Source organism: Helicoverpa zea, chromosome 1, assembly GCF_022581195.2.
Source record: "Helicoverpa zea isolate HzStark_Cry1AcR chromosome 1, ilHelZeax1.1, whole genome shotgun sequence".
Taxonomy (NCBI): Eukaryota; Metazoa; Arthropoda; class Insecta; order Lepidoptera; family Noctuidae; genus Helicoverpa; species Helicoverpa zea.
Window position 1 is genome coordinate 12,383,982 of NC_061452.1, and position 17,002 is coordinate 12,400,983.

The following is a 17,002-nucleotide window of genomic DNA, read 5'->3' on the forward strand; positions in this document are numbered from 1 at the left end:
CTATTCATTAGAAGTTGTGCATAGGGTAAAAAGTTTACACTCAGGTGTATGCCTGTTAGCACTATACACGAGTGAAGGTTTGGAGCTGACCTGATGATGGAGAAGAGAGAAGGCCAAGGGAACTCAGCAATGGTAAACATTAACTACCTCGAGTTTGAGCTCATATTATTCGCATTAACGAGAACTTTTCACGCATGCGAATTCGCATATATAATGTTAGTATATCTTGTTTTTTTATGATCCTTTATGTAAATAATCTTTAAAATCAACATAAAGTCAACATAACCTATTTTTGTGAAAATATGATATAGCTCCTATACCCCATGGATTTCAGGCTGGATTTTTTGGCACCATCAAAGGTCTATCATAATGAACCCATTGGTACCCATTTCGTTGCTGTCGATTCTGGGTTTTTTTACTATGAAAATTTGGCCATCTCCTTTAAATATTATTTTAAAAATGTTGATTTATCTGTTCTTAAGAAGAAGCAAAACAAATATGTAAATGGCATGCCACAAGTAACAACATTTGCCCGATGTGTTCCTGCTGAAAAATAGTTAGCGTGAGTAGTCGCTCTTTCGATCGTCTTATGACAATTAATAATACTGTTTCCTGTTATCCTAAGTTTCCTGGATACAACCCCTTTATCTAAATCGGTTCAGTGAAAACCAATCCGCTTGCCCTCCGTGTGAACCCAGCAATCTACTAAATCTAGTGAAATCGGATTCTATTCTCGCCCTAGCTGTAAAAACATGGTTGGTATGTACATAACTTGGCGAAATCTTATGGTGCAGTTGGGCTCGTGCAGAAATAGAAGCGTCTACAGGGCTGACTGGAACTTACACAGGACTTAAAATATTACTATGTACTAATAATATTTTGAGGCTAGCTATAAACATGATTTCGTTCCCGTGGTATTGCCATAAAAAATCGGGAATGGATTTTTGAAAGGGTTCAGCATATAACTATAGCTAACTGCGAACCTCATTTCTTTTTACTAGCTTAATAAACCAACCTCTTTCGGTAAATGAACTATCTTGCTAAGAATTCTTTATATCGGAATATTAGTTAGACCACCAAACAAACATGACGATTTCGCAGCCATGACGTCAGACGCGGCCGACGCGGGGAGCCCACCACCGCCAGCATACAAAATGCAGTTGGAAGACAGATAAATGAGCAAGTCGGCAGGCAATGTAGGGAAGCTTATTATAGTGGTTTTTCCATATTTATAGGCAACATAGGCCCCTTATACGTACAAACTACTGTCGGTCAGTGTCGGTTTAATTAATTAATTTTTATCATTGTACTGTCAGTTTTGTGTCATTTTTTCTTTGAAATCAACGAAGCCTGCGCCTGAGTGAAACGGTCCATCCTTTTGGCACGTAGGTACCTACGTAGCGTAGGTAGTTAGTAGGATTTGTTTTTTCCCTTACACTACAAATAGTTTCATAAAAATCTCAAGTAGTCCCCTTTGTCTGAATAACGACGCATTAACGTTCAAGTAGGTAACTACTGGCTGTGTTATTTTTTCTATAGAAGCCACCCACCACTTCCTTCACGTGGTAATATATGCAGATGTGTCTGTAATGTTTTTCTAACATTCCACGATAATAACTGATCAATAAAAATAATTACAGTTAGTCATTTTATTAGGTACTTATGATAATTGTTTATGAGTATCATAAATAAGTGAACGCGAGATACCTAAAAAAAGACGCTCATGCAAAATTCAACTAAATACTTACGTAAATAGAACGTGCCTGGCTATAAACGCATGGCAATATTTACCACTGAAAGATGTCCAAAACGGTCGCTGCATCCCTAAAGCAGACTATATCCGTCACAGGCGAGATAACTAAGTCTGAGACGGGAGCAGCTGGGCCTGCATACCAGCGCGAATTCGCGACAATGTTTCTCAATGTGCATTACTACACGAGATTCCCAATCACCGCGTTTGTTTTGTGAACCAAGCACGTTTGGGCTACTGCCGTACGGGTAATCACCTGGCGGATAAGCATTTTGAGAAACACGATTGGTTAAGCCAACATAAAGGTAATATCCAGGTAAAGTATGAAAAAAAAGGTTGAGCTTACAACAATGTGAAGTGTTGGAGTCCATTGTGATTTTTATTGCAAGACCCAAGCCATAAAATAATTATGAAAATAACTTATGAAATATTTAAAAATATCTAGGTTGAAGCACTCGCTACATATTTAGTCATTAGCATTTTTGTTGTTTTAAATAAGAGATAATCCTTTTATTTACTTAGCATGAGAGGGCCACGAATTATATTAAAACTTTGTGACATCACTATACCTACTTTACCTACTTACCATTTTGGTATGCCATCGAGGCACAAATTGTCAATGATATAAAAATCCCCGAAATGTAAAAATCTTATCACCCAGCAAACATTTTTTTTTTTGGTGAAGGTACGAACCATTTAAAAATACTTCGTTGATAATGTTCAACTGCTTATTAGTACCTACCTATCTATCAACTGTTTCCGTATTCCTAATAATTTTGAATTAAGAAGAAATTTAATAAACAATAGACTAAAGACTTGTCTGCACGAGTAATTAGTCAACATCGTATCTGCATCACTATTTGCTGAATGGGTTAAATTTCAGTATTTACCTACCGTGTTTACGAATAAAACCTTTATAAGTATGCATGCCTGTACCATTTCATTAGTAAAAGCTACCCACCGTCCAACGGCGAATATACCCCCGCTTGCTAATCGCGGTCATTCCGCATTCACTCGCTCGCTAGAATCACATCGCTGTTCGTACGCTCAGTTCGAATTTGGCGCGCAACCGGTACCGGTCAGGCAGCAGCGACTTGCGCGCCCTTGCAGAAGTTTTAAAACGAAACCAAGTGAAGGACCGTAAACTTTTGTTTGTTGTGTTGTGTTTACTTTTTTATTTTCGAAGTCACCGAACTGGTTTAACTTTATTAAAGAAGACTTTAGTGTAGTGTAAATTATAGTAAAGTATTGTAATAATAGATAGTAAATACCGTGCCAACGGCTATATTGATGGTATGTAATGTGTGTTGTGATTTTTTATCAACAAGCGGTTATCATGTGCGGTCAGTGTGAACTTATTTGAGCTTTACATCCTTTGTTTAGGTATCTCCGGCGACGCGTACGCTTACGCCCCAATAGTAGTACATCGTACTATAAACAAGTTAACGTAGTATTTACTTACAATGGACGGCGAAAGGAAAATCCATATGAGCGAGGGTGTCCCATTGAACTCACCAGGTGCGGCTAACATTTTTCTGAATACTGGTAAAAATACGAAAGTAAATTCACCCGAAGGGACTGTCATACATCTCAATACAGGTGACTTATTAATTAAATAAAGTAAATTAAATGTATAAAACTGAATTGTATGTAAATAACGTGGTATTTTATTTATTACAGAGAAACCGTCAGATCTCGGCGTGCATATAAATACGACGTTCTCAATAGCGTCTTCCAAGAAAATAAAGCTTTTGTTCGTGTTGAATTTTGTGTTGAGCGTTACATGTATGGTTATAAGTTGTTCCATAGCGTTCTTCTACTGGAACGAAATGATATCGATGAGGAGAGAGCTGGACATGATAAAGGACCATTTTATCATACATAACTTAAACCAGGACAGACTGGTGCAAAGTGCTCTGGTGGCGCGCCCAAGGCCGTCGAGTCTCGCCGAAGCGCGGGAGCCACGAGCGAGGTCATTCGAAGACGACGAAGTCCCGCAAAATGCCAGGAAATACTATGTCGAGGACCTGGGAGAAGACATGTTGCTGGTAGACTCCAAGAAAAAAAATGCAAGCAAAGACAATGCTCCTGTTTATGACTTAACATTACTACAAAAAGGTTGTTATTATGTTCAGTAAATGTTTAATAAAATTTATAAATAGAACATGTGTGTCATGTTCAGTACAATAATGGTTGTTTACATTTAATTTCAGAATTAGTGGTGGCTCAATTCAATGGTGCTATCCGAGAGTTCAATTTGGGGAAAGAATGTGAGTATCCATATGAATTCTGTTTTTTATTGTTACATAAAGTATACTACTACTATTAAATGTGTCGAGTTATAATACTGGCTATGTAGACAAAGCTACATTATTATAAAACACGTTATATAAAAGCAATACAACCATAAACCAGCTGCAGTTATTTTATGCCTATTAAATTTGCATATAATACATATAAATAGATGTGGATGTAGGCACTTCATGACATAATAATAATGCATAGTATCAACAGACTATTCACAGTTTATTCATCAATCATAATGGTAAATAGTCATTACTTTATGTCTAAGCTTCATACTTTATAAAAGTCTTGCAAGCGCCAGGCCACAGATGCCGCTAGGGAAACTTTAGCATCTGTTCAGCATAGACCAAATATACTATTCTCAATACTTACTACTAAAGCTGGCTGGCAGCTACAACTTTTTTTGGTATTTAGAACTTCATACACAGTACCTACATATTTTTTTCTATTCCGTCCTGACTGCTTTAAGACCAGTAAAACAAAAGAACAGAGATTTTTATATAGTTGTGTTGTGAATCAAACTAACACAACTGCAAATATGTGATTAAAATGATAATTTATGTGTATGTGACACAGACAGGATACGCCTAGATATTTGCATTGTGTACAAGTCAACTACATACAATTATCACCCTTATATCATGCCCATAAAGTTGTTATTTCTAAGTACTTTTAAGTTACAAACCTGACATAGTTTGTGTAAAGAAACTTGGCTCACTTGACTATGTGGTTGCAGTAATTAATCCCCTCATAGTAATTAAGCATCCAGACAATGTTACATAATTCCTTTTGTATATCATCTGCATTCATTAATTGTGGCTACCAATTTATAGCTAGCTGTTAATTAATATTTATTTAAAGATCTCGCTTAGATTTGAACCGCGTGTTCTTAACGGTTTTGCGCGCGAACATTTTTATTTTTGCTCTTGACCTTTAGAACTGTTGCTTTGTTTATTCAGTAATGAGGGCAAATTGACGTCTATTGATTCGAGTATAAACTTGTAGCTCATAGATACACCTTTTCCTTGAAACTGATTGACCCCATTCAGCGAAACTCTGCCAGTTACAAATTCAAAATAATTAGCTTTGGTGCTAGAACAGAGTTACTATGATAAATATAACACAAGGTCATTTTTATCAGTCAGTTAAGTATTTTTTTTTTTTAACAATGCATTATTATTTGTTTGGCTATCAGGGGAGTCCCCTGAAGGAAGTTGATTACAATAATGAATCCTAAATCGTTTTAATGTTTAGTTTCTGTAATGCATCCTGTGGCTACTGGATATTTAAGAAGCATCAACCACTGCAATAAATCGCTGTTTAAAGTAAAAAAAATATAAGCAGTGTTGCCTATTTAAACAATTTACAATGTAAATAACTTATTGAAAATTTCATAATTGGCATCAATAATGGGCACTTGTGAATTTCTAGATAACAGGGTAATTGGAATTGCTATCAAAAGTGAAGCAATTGTCAAGAATAAGACAAGTGGCTCACGTCATTGTACTACTTACAATAAGACAGTGTCAGCAATATTGATAGAAATTGCCTGCTATTTCTTTAAAAGAAAAACTATTTAAATTTTAAGTAAGCAGATAAAACATAAAATATAGATAATAATGCATTGGATTTCTATGTTTTGTCTCTTTTAATCCTGGCAAGACAGCATCATATGGATTAGCCCGGGCATTCGAATTTTAATAAACTTAAGTATGATATGTATTTTTGGAAAAATATGTTAGGCATACTGATTCCTTAACCACTTGACAAAGCACTTGCAAAACAAGTTTCTTATTAAATTAGCATTGGTTACTTCAAGACTTCGTGACTGTTGTTTTAAAACGATTGGATTGGATTTTTTGAAACAATAATCCGCTTTTATTGTCAACTTTATTAGTCTTGAATGTAGTTTATCCTAAAGGAGGTTGAATATAAGGCCGCTGCCTTTTTAAGTGGGAGTATAATGAACGGTCAGCTTGTCTAATAACATTAAAAAAAACATAAGTTAAACATAAACAACCTTACCTTTAACTGTACCAAAAATCAGAGCATCAAGGTAACATTAAGTTAACAAAAAAAAGTACATTGTATGTACCATCTTTCCTTGCTCTGTAGTGTATGCCTACGTACAACGTGTTCAATCATTTAGAATGAGAATTTGTCACACTATCTAAACACACTGACCTCTTTTACTTTAATCTGTTACGATTTAGTTAATACGCTTATTTTCCTTCTGATAGCGTAAAAATGAAATAGCTCATGAGAATGCTAATATCAATTATAATGTTGAGTTGGAATAAATGACAGTTCCTGTTTTTAGCCTAAAAATATATAGTGTTATATAGTTTCAGTGCCAAATGAACACTAGCTTTGTTTTTTAATCGCTGTTGGTTTGTAAATATTTTGTTCTTAGCCGATACCAGGGGAACGGCCCGTTTATTTAATCTCTTTCCTTATTTGTTTTAAACATTTTTATCGAGTAGCAATGGGTTCATACGGGTCATGCGATTTTTACGATACGCTCTCCAATGGAATAAAAAGCTCAGAATTCAGTGTTTTGCACGGAACGATACCCAACTTTATAAAATTTTACGTGTCAACGTTCTTTAAGCACTAATCATATTTAGCCAGTATACGTATGTATGCCTGCCTCATACAAATGTGGCTAACCTGTATGTAACACAAAACCTAACGCGACTGAATGAAATATTCAAAGCCGTTATATTTATTTTATCAAGTTTTTTTACACGGTGTGGTGTTTAATATTATTAGCTTGGGAATCTTACGTTACAATAGCCAATAGTAAAATAATATACAAACTAGTTCTTCTTTTAAATACTAAATTATACACTAACACGTGTATCGCTTCCAACAGTCTTAGTTTCGAAAAAGGAAACCTCGGAATTAATTTATCTTTCACATATTTTTTCTCACACGTAAATAACTTCCCATAAAAAAATAACAGTTTTTCAAAAACAATAACGTGAATTAAACGAAATTTGCATATCATAATCCGACTATCCAAAAACGTTAGCGGCTTATCAACAAGCGCCCGCGCATATAGAAAAGATCACGAACTGTGTTAGTAGAGCACAATGTGTCACTGTTTACTATCGTTACTATCGAAACCGATATATTTTTATACATTATTTTAAAACGCAAAACGATAATACAAGATAAGTTTAAGAAAGTGTAACTGGGTATGCGTTACCTGGACAACAATTTACAGGGTATTTTAATTTTATGTACCATGAAAAATCTTTTGGAGGTGAAAGTCGTAAGCTGAAACTTTAATATAGAACTGTAAACTTTACGATTTTTTATTACATACGAAGACTAATCTCTTTCTGGAAAACTTTATAGTTTTGGTAATTTTTAAGAATTTACGCTGACGCTAAAAAAATTAGAATCATCAATCCTCAGGCTAGCCAACCTTGAAATACCCAAAACCTTTCTATTCTAATATCATTGGTCTTTGTCCTCAGCTATCATGGGTCCCTGGGTACGCGACATGGAAGTCTCGTCGAAGAACAGCGAAGACAAAATCGAGCTGAACTCGAATTACGTCACGATCAAAGAAGGCGGCTTATACTTTGTCTATGCCCAGGTATGTAAGTGCATGCTTATCGAGTCATGAGAAATAAGGAAATCTTCACTTGACCTTTTTTATTCTTAATGCCATGAGCTATGTAGGTTGCCAGGACTTTATTGCTAACTAGCTTCTGCCAGCGGTTTCACCCGCATCCCGTGGGAACTACTTCCCGTACCGGGATAAAAAGTAGCCTATATCCTTCCTCGATAAATGGGCTATCTAACACTGAAAGAAATTTTCAAATCGGACCAGTAGTTTCTGAGATTAGCGCGTTCAAACAAACAAACTCTTCAGCTTTATAATATTATTATAGATATGTTGATGTACTATTTCACGCTTATAACTTAATAAAACATTGAAATTACTTGTTTTATAGTAGATATAGTAACTAACAGCAAAATAATTACAAAAATACCCGAAAGGCAAAGAAGGGCTTAATTTACTTATTTTACTTATTTTATTAGTATGAACTAAAATATCTTATAGTTCGTAATATCCGATAGTGCCATAGACGAGTTACGTCTGTCGTATACACAATATTATGGGTCATTGATATTTACTAAAAAATAAGATCATTGATATTTGCTAAATGATAAGAGACTATCGATTTCATTATCTGTATATATATATTGGTATAGACTATAGACTTATAATCCACGTCAAAAAATAGAGTACTAAAATATTTTTTAAATAATTCATTCTTGAACATATTAAGCCATTTCATATAATGGATAGTAACATCATAATGTTCTGCCACGAATCAATGGGATGGCAATAGGTTTTACAAGTATATTACGGAAAAATATATTGAAAAACCGTTTAATTGAGTATTCTTAAGCTGCCTACTTCAACCACTGTTTATGAAATAATTATTACATAAACCAAACAAAACTACATATTATGTATTTGGGTAGTATATAAATATTTGTATGAACTTTATGATTCATTGACCTAAACCAAAATGAGTAGTATTACATGTAATAGGAAATTTGGCTTTCGGATACGTGAAATACGTAGTGGTTGGTTAAACCGCGTAAAACAGCTGCTCATACACATAATAAACAATTTAATAGGTAGTTGTTTAATAAAGTAGGTGTCATCATACGTCAGCAATGAATAAAACTTGGAGTTTAAATATGACTACCACACATGGATAAAAAGAAGCTTATACATATGTTATTCTGATATAGGTATATCCAAGTTGCATCAAATTCCATCCGGTAGTTTTAGCGTGTAGGTGCCACAAACATACAGACACATACATACATTCTCACAAACTTTCACATTTATAATATTAATTGGTTGTAATTATTTTCCTTTGGATCTTATTGTTTATAAAATACTAGCCGTTCCCCGCGGTATTACCCGCGCCCGGTGTATTTTTTGCCGCTCTGGTACATGGTGAGCAGTAGCGTCTACCTACACTTGGTATTGGTATACTCATATAAGTTATGCTACCCTGGTGAGCAGTTGCATCGAAATTTCGTTATTGGTATACTTTACTAAGGTGAATTATGCAGTCCTAGTACTTTACTTTTGTGGTTCTGCGGCATTCCGTAAGTTGGTTTTTGTCTAATCACTCCCGTCCCGGGAATCTTACTCGCAATTTTTTTTACCCGACTGCCAAAGAAGGAGGGTAATTTCCTTATTTGCTCACCGTTTAGACCTACCCTGGACTACGACAAACATTTTAAAACTAAAATCAGCTCAATCGGCCCAGCCGCTCTCGAGTTTTAGCGAGACTAACCAACAGCAATTCATTTATATATATATAGATATTTTCCTTATACGTAAGCAATCGTAAAAATGGGGCTTTATAATACCACAAATTGATGGAGAATTTGAATTTGTACTTACCTACCTATTTATCACAACAACGTAATACTCTGTGGTTTGCTACGTTACATTTATTGAGTAGTGATTTTGTAAATTATATTCTGTTATTATTTACCTACATTCAGTTCTTACGCATAACTATAGATATAATGAAGCCTTAGGCGTATTTCCCTCTATTGTTAAGTTATCATACAAGACACCATAATAACAAAAACCTCTATTATCTTCCCCAGGTGGTGTACCTAACTAAAGCACCAAACTGCTTCTTCGTTTGGGCGCATCTAGCCGGCAAGGAGTCTCGTTTACTCTCCACTTGCGCGACCGGCGATGACACGAGCAATCGCTCACTAAGCAGGTCCCAGATGTCATGCTCCGTTCAAACCGTCGCCAGGCTGTACAAAGGAGATACTGTCAACATTGCCCAAAGAGAACCGAATAGGACAGTGTTGCTCCGACCAGGGTACAGCTACTTCGGCTTCGTCAAACTTAGTTCCTAATAGGCTGTGAATTAGTTAAGGTAAGGAAACTTTGAAGCAACGGGCGTTCAACTGTGAGTCAGGATTTACGCATACAGTGGCAACTTTACCACAGTGGTGGGGGTTATTTTTTCTAGGTCTCAATATGCCTAAGAGGTCATTGCCGGGGAATTAATGTGGTTTAAGGACCGAACGATAGGAATACCAAGATGTGACATATTTTGAACTGTAATTCTGAACTAAATGAGACTAAGCTCATGCTCACTGCATTATTGAAAATAATAATCTGAAGACAGAAAGTAATTTCCTCAGGCTCAAATCGTACTTTACGTACTTAAAGTAAAAATAATAGCTAACTTAGTTCTCTATGACTGTCTCATTAGTTTGTTTGAATAATTTTCGGTAAGTTAAGTGGGGTGTGATATTCATCACTGCCAGTTTCAAGAACTACTTAAAACGTATTGCTCAAAAGCATTTTTTGCATTGATTTTTGACATGTAATTATACAATTTGTAGTTTAGTTTTTATGCAATATTAATGCTGTAGGTACTATGCTGAGTTATATTTAGTATAGTCTTAAGTTACCATTGTTTGGTATTCACCGTGTAGACATAAGGCAGTAGACGCAGATAGAATGCCGGCAACATACACTAACTTTCGTGTTTTCGAACTATTCTGGATAAAAACTACAATTTGATTACCCTCTGTGGTCTACAGTAATAATAAATTAGAGACCTTACAATGATCTTTATATACATGAGTGTTTAACTACACATATATCGTGAATGTGTTTTTATCCAGAAGTTGGAACATTATGATGTTATTGTATGCACAGTAAGAATTTGCTATAACATGGCATTTATCAAGTCTTTCGTTAATTTCATGGGACATAGACACATTAGAATAATCCACATATTCTTGCAAAAGAGAGAGCTTACGACTTCTTACGATTAGCTATTTAATTTTTCATTGGTATGTGGATTATTTTAATCTGGCCATAATACCCAGTTGGTGCTGATACTAGTTATAAGTTAATGTTAACAGTCAATTACAAGTAGCTAAAGCTACTATTTATTGTGCCTAATAAACCCAGAAGTAGTTAGATAAGCTTAGGTATATATGTAATTGTTTTGAAGATGGAAACTACTACTTATAAAAACCTCTTTGTAGAATAGGATTTAATATTTGTGTTTGTATGTGTATAACGTAAAACTTGAACTACAATGAGCTTTAGATTTTCAGTGTAAAATATTTAAAAAGTCAGTACGCAAATACATTTCCAGTTTTGTTTTCGAAATGATAACTGCGCATTTATGTTAGACTTAATTATGTAAAGGACTCAAGTACACAAACGACTTTGTTTGAAAAAGTAGGATTAATTGTTATAGAAATGTTTAAAACTATTCTAAGTATAACAAGCTCAAAATGTACGATATTTTTTTAAATCTTGTGTATTCTGAGCTTGATGGAACAAAACGAATATTCCGATTCATAGATGAATCTGAAAGTAGAAATAACGATAAAATAAAACTAAGTTTTGTTTTGTGTGTCACAAGTGATAAAAACACACATTTGTAATTACATTGAGTAATTATTTAATTATAAGTTTTTATATAAAAATGTGATGTTGTTAAGAATTAATTGAATATGTATAATTTCTTAAATTTTCATTTTGTAGTTATTTCATTGTCTACTTAAACTTATTTGGAATATGTGATAATACTTGTCTTTGTGTATAATAATTATTATTTGGAGAATTCTCCCGTCCACAAATAAATGTGCCATATGGTGCCTTACCAGTAAACTTTGTATATTTTTGTTATCTCCTTACCCAAGCAAACCTCGCAGATATCTGCTCAATAAAAAAACAACGATACTTGTTACTATTGACATAAAAATCGCATTTTTTTTTTATTATAATTTAAAAGTAGAACTTCTATTAAAGAAATCGTGATACAATGGTTACGCAGAGATCGTGCAATGTATGTAACGATTAGGATACATGATTACAACGATTATGAATACGGAAATCCTTATGGAAAAACTACAAACCTTTGTGTGAAGTCAATATGATGAGCATATACCTATATACGTATAATTAAATAAATGGAATCATTTAGAGGAGTAACAGGACCAAAAGGTGACAAAAAAAATATAGTTATTTTTAAAATACTTATCTACATACATCACTAAAGTACCCAGTATACATATTGGTATGTAAAGTGTAAGGTTTTTTTTAAACAAGGTATTCTCGATTCATGTGCGTTTACCAATTATAATGTAGCAATTCCTTTTATATTAAAGGAATTGCTACATTATAATTGACAACTACCTCCTTTTTTTAATGGTTTTCGCCATTATGAATGCCTTGAAAGTGCTTAAATACGTTTCGTTTCACTTTAGTTTTACCCGATTCAGAATCATGCGAAACTTGACATTTCGTAGTGTCACTTTGGTTGAATTGGAACGACGGATTTTATAACCTCAAAAAATTGTGCATCTTTCAGCGATATTGTGTTTTATTTAATATTTATCTACTCATTAAACACATAAAGATGCTTACCAGGTATATAATTAATAAAAATTGTAATTAAAGCATATTAACTGTGAACACATTTCGATAGTACCACCTTCGTTTGTTATTTAAATTCCTCACTTTTAATTTTAGGCTTCGATTCAGAAAAGACTTTCGGCTTATAGTAAGATGTTTAGCAGACAAACCTTCAGACGGTGATGGAAAAGCACCTGAATCTAAGGCAGCACCAGAAAAAGCACAGAATTCTTCAGAAAATGCCACGGAAAAGATTCAAGAGTTGCTAAAATTAATGTTGGCTGAACCTAAAATAAAAGAGAGTGAATATAAGCAATTCGTGACTGCGCCCACCATAGAGAGAAGAAAGAAAGGAGATGGAACTCAAGTTACGAAGGAGAAAATAGGTAAGAGAGAAATAGTGAAGTAAATACTGGTATGTGATAACATGAACCAGTAAATTAAATAGTGATTTCTCTATGGAAATTATTTAGTTTCAAGTTATTAATAGCTATATCTCATGACATGTTTTGAGGTAATTGAGTTTTGAGGTAAAAAAGAGGATATTGTTTTATTATTATTTTTCATACTCAACACTTCTTTAAAGTATAATATACTGCCATTTTATTTCCTACTAAAATATTCTTGAATCTTTACATTAAAAGACTAATATATGATTATGTTCACAGAGGAGAGCATCACAAAAGCAGCCAGTGACGTGGCTCAGGCTCTTGGTGGAGATGTGAAGCAGACAGAAGCTGAATTGCTGTCCCGGGTACTCGGCAAGATCAATCAGACTTCTACCACGCTCAGGTAACAAGGAAAATAAGTTGACAGGTCAAAAATGTATTGGTATACTTATTTGTAGGGTTTATATGAGACTTATTTTCTACAGAAAACACTTATGTAAAGAGTAATCAATCAGTGAAGCCAGCATGGCACATACAGGCTAATTCAACAACAGTTCATTTCTGTGTTGCAAGTCTTCATTTATCACTACACAATCAAAACCATGGTGAATGGGGACACGAAGCAGGTATATAACGTTAGGAGGTCTCTGTGGTTTCACATGCATACTGACAGAATTACTGGTTGCATCAGGATAAATTGCAGCATTTGTAATATTTTGATGTGTAATCTGCATTGCTATTTTCATCACACATTGCCACTTTCAAAACACATAGGAAGTGGTGAAGGGCAGGTGTTTTGGGGACTGAATTTGAACTTCAAAAAGTGCTGATGTTCAGCCTACTTTGAATAAATTACTTTTTATCTTTATCATCGAAATTCATCTGATTCTTTTTTATGAAACAGATACATGTATCCAAATCGTAATAATTTTACTAACATATATTGTTTATCTATTCCAGTGATCTTCTAGTAGGCATGAAGGTAGACCGTACCAAAGAGCCTGAAGACCTGCAGAAGCAGGAGACACGAGGCCAGCAGGTTAAACGTCTGGTTAACAAGAACAAGGTTGAGGCACAGAACACAAGATACTATCAGAGAAAAAACAAGTCAGCTGATGGCGAGGAGAGGGGAGGAGACAGGAGAAGGACGTAAGTCATATAAAGTCAATATTTTATACAACCACACCAATAAGTTAAAATATTTTCGCATAATACAGCTCACATAAAATGTCATTGCATCTCTGAAGTGAAAGGAGGCTTGTGCAGTAAGGTTTTGAGTATACATTTCAACAGTTCCCTGGCAGTGAACTCCAGGTGATTAAATAGCAGCTGTATTATCTTCAACCTTACAAATAAGTTGTTGCGTTTTCCAATATTTTCTTTTTAACCTTACATGTAGCAAGAAAATAATATAATTGGAGATAAATATGTCATGCAATGTATTCATATTGTTGTACCTCTATACACAAAAAAAAAATCTTACCATTCTCAACAGACTGTCTACAGCACAACCAACCACAGTCAATATATTCAGTGGCGAGCCTCTAGGCATCTTCAAAGCTAAAGAGGCTAACTACGGAACTAAGCTGGATGTGTGGGAGAACTTACAACAGCGCGAGTTGACGCTGGCCACCTCGCAGCCGCCCGCCAACTACTTCCAGAAGATGATATTGTGGACAGAACAAGGAAAAGTTTGGAAATTCCCCATTAATAATGAACAAGGTTTGTTTTTTTTTTCAGTGAATTAAATACTAGCTGTTTCCCGCGGTTTCACCCGCGCCCTGAGGAAAGTACTTCCCGTACCCGGATCCTTGCCTATATTACTCAGAGATAATATAGCTTCCCAACAGTGAAAGAATTCATAAGCATAATATTTAAATAAACAATATTTTGCAATAGTAGTATAGGCAAAAGTAAAATGATAATTACATAAAGTGACAGCTCAATTGTATAATACTGTAGATAGAAATCTAGTTCGATTTAATTAAAACCATACCAATAAAGTAAGTTCTCATACTCATTTCTTTTCGTCATTACAGGTTTAGAAGAAGAACAAAATGTACACTTCTCGGAGCACATATTCCTTGACTCCCACCTTGAAGGTTGGTGTCCCAAGAAGGGCCCCATCAGACATTTCATGGAGCTAGTCTGCGTAGGTTTATCCAAAAACGCATTCTACACGGTCAAAGAAAAGAAAGACCATATAATGTGGTACAAAGAGTATTTCGAGTCCAAGAAGGATTTATTGTCAGAGGTTGGCGCTTGGGAAGGCCAACCAGCCAGTGCTGAAGCTACTCAGAGTTAATTTATAAGTTTAGTTATTATGTACCTTATTACACGAAATATATTAGTTTTACAGTGTTATTTTCGGTTTTTAATTGCACTTTCCCTAAAAATTCTGATAACTAAGAAGGAAATCAATGACTGACTTGTACTTTCATCTCAATTCTCTTTCTTGGGTGACAAAATCAACTGCGAGAACAAAAAGGCTAAAAAACAAAAATAACGTAGTGATTAAGAATGGTTCAGTGATAAATAAAAGATAATATTATTTTCACTTCACTTTATTGCACCTAAGGAAGTACACTTCGTTGCATATTTCGTTGTTTCTGGCCACCATCGATAGTGAGCCAACAAGTTAGTTTACGAATACAAATATTATTATGACGAGAGTGTTACGACTCGCTTGGCTTTATATTGGACATTAAAAAGTCAAAATCGACTTAAAACTATGGATCAATATTGTAAGAATGTTTTCTTAATTCTACCTCTACGTCGAGAGAGCATCAGACACTACAGAATGTATATTATACATAATAACAATTACCTTTACAACATCATGTCGAAACGACACAATACAATGTTATTTAGTACAAAAAACCTACCCAATCGTTTGTTAAAAAACAAGGAACTTGTTATATCTAAGTACATATTCTTACTTAATCTTCGTATACTTTAAAAGCCTCCAAAAACGTCCCAATATTTAGAGAGAAAAAAAAACAAAATGTACAAAATAAAAATGTACTTAAAAAATTACATAATTTTGTACAATATGTGCAAAGTGCACTCAATAATTTGAAATAAAATCTTGCGGCTATGGAAATGTTTTTGAAGTCTAAAAATATTTTTATCTTAAAAACGAGAAACCATATTTTAAATGGTTAATTATTCAATTAACTTTCTCCGTGTGATATGAATATAGGAAGTATTACAAATAATAGTTATAGATAGTTCAACTCAGATTTGCGCGCGGCCCTATGTGTGCGTCGGCTTGTAATTATACAACTTTCATTCGTGTGACAGTGACGTCGTCCGAGCATGACGTGTTCTTATCGCTTTTTGTTATGGGTACAGTCGTTTACGAAAATGTCTAGTTCTTCACGGAGAAAATGTTTAAGGAGTTAGGTAGCGTTTCAAAAAATGAAACAACATTCAAAGCTTTTTATTATTACATTTTACAGTTTTTCATTATTTTCTCATAAGTTTTTTCAAATTGACGTTGACAGTATCTAAGAAATAAATGAGGTGAAATATCTAAGATGAATTAAATACTCCTTACATATTTTCTAGATCTCGGGGTACGCGGACAATAAATAAAAGTGTGGAGTAAGAATGTAAAAAGACGTATAATCTAGTATAATAATGTAAACAAAATGTGTGGGGAATTTTAAAAAATAATATTGCTTCGCATAATGTCGACCAAAATAAGACGGAAATAATGAAACTCATAAATGAACGTTTAAGTCATATTGATGAAGGGATGTTGGGTAATACTTGTCGACATGTACAAAAGAAAAAAGAAAAATACTATAGACATTTTGACATGGAGTCAAAATTTATAATTTACCTCGGTGAGAGTAGCGAATCCGAAAATTCATCATTTGATTTTTCAAGTAGCGATTCAGAATCATTATAAATAAATAAACATTAAATTACGTAATAACTGTTTTTCTTTAAACAGCCGTAACCCCTAAATAACTGTATTTGTACCCGACTGTACCTCTTGTCACGCACACAAAGTCACTGTGTATGTACAAGGGTTACCCACACATAAGGCCGCGCGCAAGACTGAGTTGAACTTACTATAACCGGTTTACCTAATGT

General features: G+C 34.3%; 2 protein-coding genes across 3 annotated transcripts; both read left to right on the plus strand.

Annotated features, from left to right (window-relative positions):
- Positions 1 to 2,730: 2,730 nt before the first annotated feature.
- On the plus strand, positions 2,731 to 11,762 carry LOC124632644. Of its 2 annotated transcripts, none has more exons than XM_047167555.1 (6): positions 2,731 to 3,043; positions 3,134 to 3,268; positions 3,431 to 3,868; positions 3,964 to 4,020; positions 7,540 to 7,661; positions 9,716 to 11,762. In XM_047167555.1, the coding sequence occupies exons 2-6, from the start codon at positions 3,214 to 3,216 to the stop codon at positions 9,977 to 9,979; spliced, it is 936 nt and encodes a 311-aa protein (XP_047023511.1). In that variant the 5' UTR covers positions 2,731 to 3,043; positions 3,134 to 3,213; the 3' UTR covers positions 9,980 to 11,762. The 2 variants fall into 2 exon arrangements, with proteins under 2 accessions (XP_047023511.1, XP_047023502.1); XM_047167546.1 differs by having other exon boundaries at positions 2,735 to 3,043; positions 3,134 to 3,349.
- A 605-nt stretch (positions 11,763 to 12,367) lies between these two features.
- Positions 12,368 to 15,262, plus strand: LOC124630794 (28S ribosomal protein S31, mitochondrial). Its single transcript, XM_047164805.1, has 6 exons — positions 12,368 to 12,524; positions 12,627 to 12,895; positions 13,178 to 13,301; positions 13,859 to 14,047; positions 14,394 to 14,620; positions 14,938 to 15,262. The coding sequence occupies exons 1-6, from the start codon at positions 12,514 to 12,516 to the stop codon at positions 15,201 to 15,203; spliced, it is 1,086 nt and encodes a 361-aa protein (XP_047020761.1). The 5' UTR covers positions 12,368 to 12,513; the 3' UTR covers positions 15,204 to 15,262.
- Positions 15,263 to 17,002: the final 1,740 nt, after the last annotated feature.

What these genes read in the sequence shown, in the direction of transcription:
- LOC124632644 (XM_047167546.1), top strand. Translation starts at nt 3,214, where the DNA reads ATGGACGGCGAAAGGAAAATCCATATGAGCGAGGGTGTCCCATTGAAC. An exon ending in TGTCATACATCTCAATACAG is followed by an intron (nt 3,350 to 3,430) that starts GTGACTTATTAA and finishes TATTTATTACAG; the next exon opens with AGAAACCGTCAGATCTCGGC. An exon ending in TATACTTTGTCTATGCCCAG is followed by an intron (nt 7,662 to 9,715) that starts GTATGTAAGTGC and finishes TATCTTCCCCAG; the next exon opens with GTGGTGTACCTAACTAAAGC.
- LOC124630794 (XM_047164805.1), top strand. An exon ending in CAGACTTCTACCACGCTCAG is followed by an intron (nt 13,302 to 13,858) that starts GTAACAAGGAAA and finishes TATCTATTCCAG; the next exon opens with TGATCTTCTAGTAGGCATGA. An exon ending in GGAGGAGACAGGAGAAGGAC is followed by an intron (nt 14,048 to 14,393) that starts GTAAGTCATATA and finishes CATTCTCAACAG; the next exon opens with ACTGTCTACAGCACAACCAA.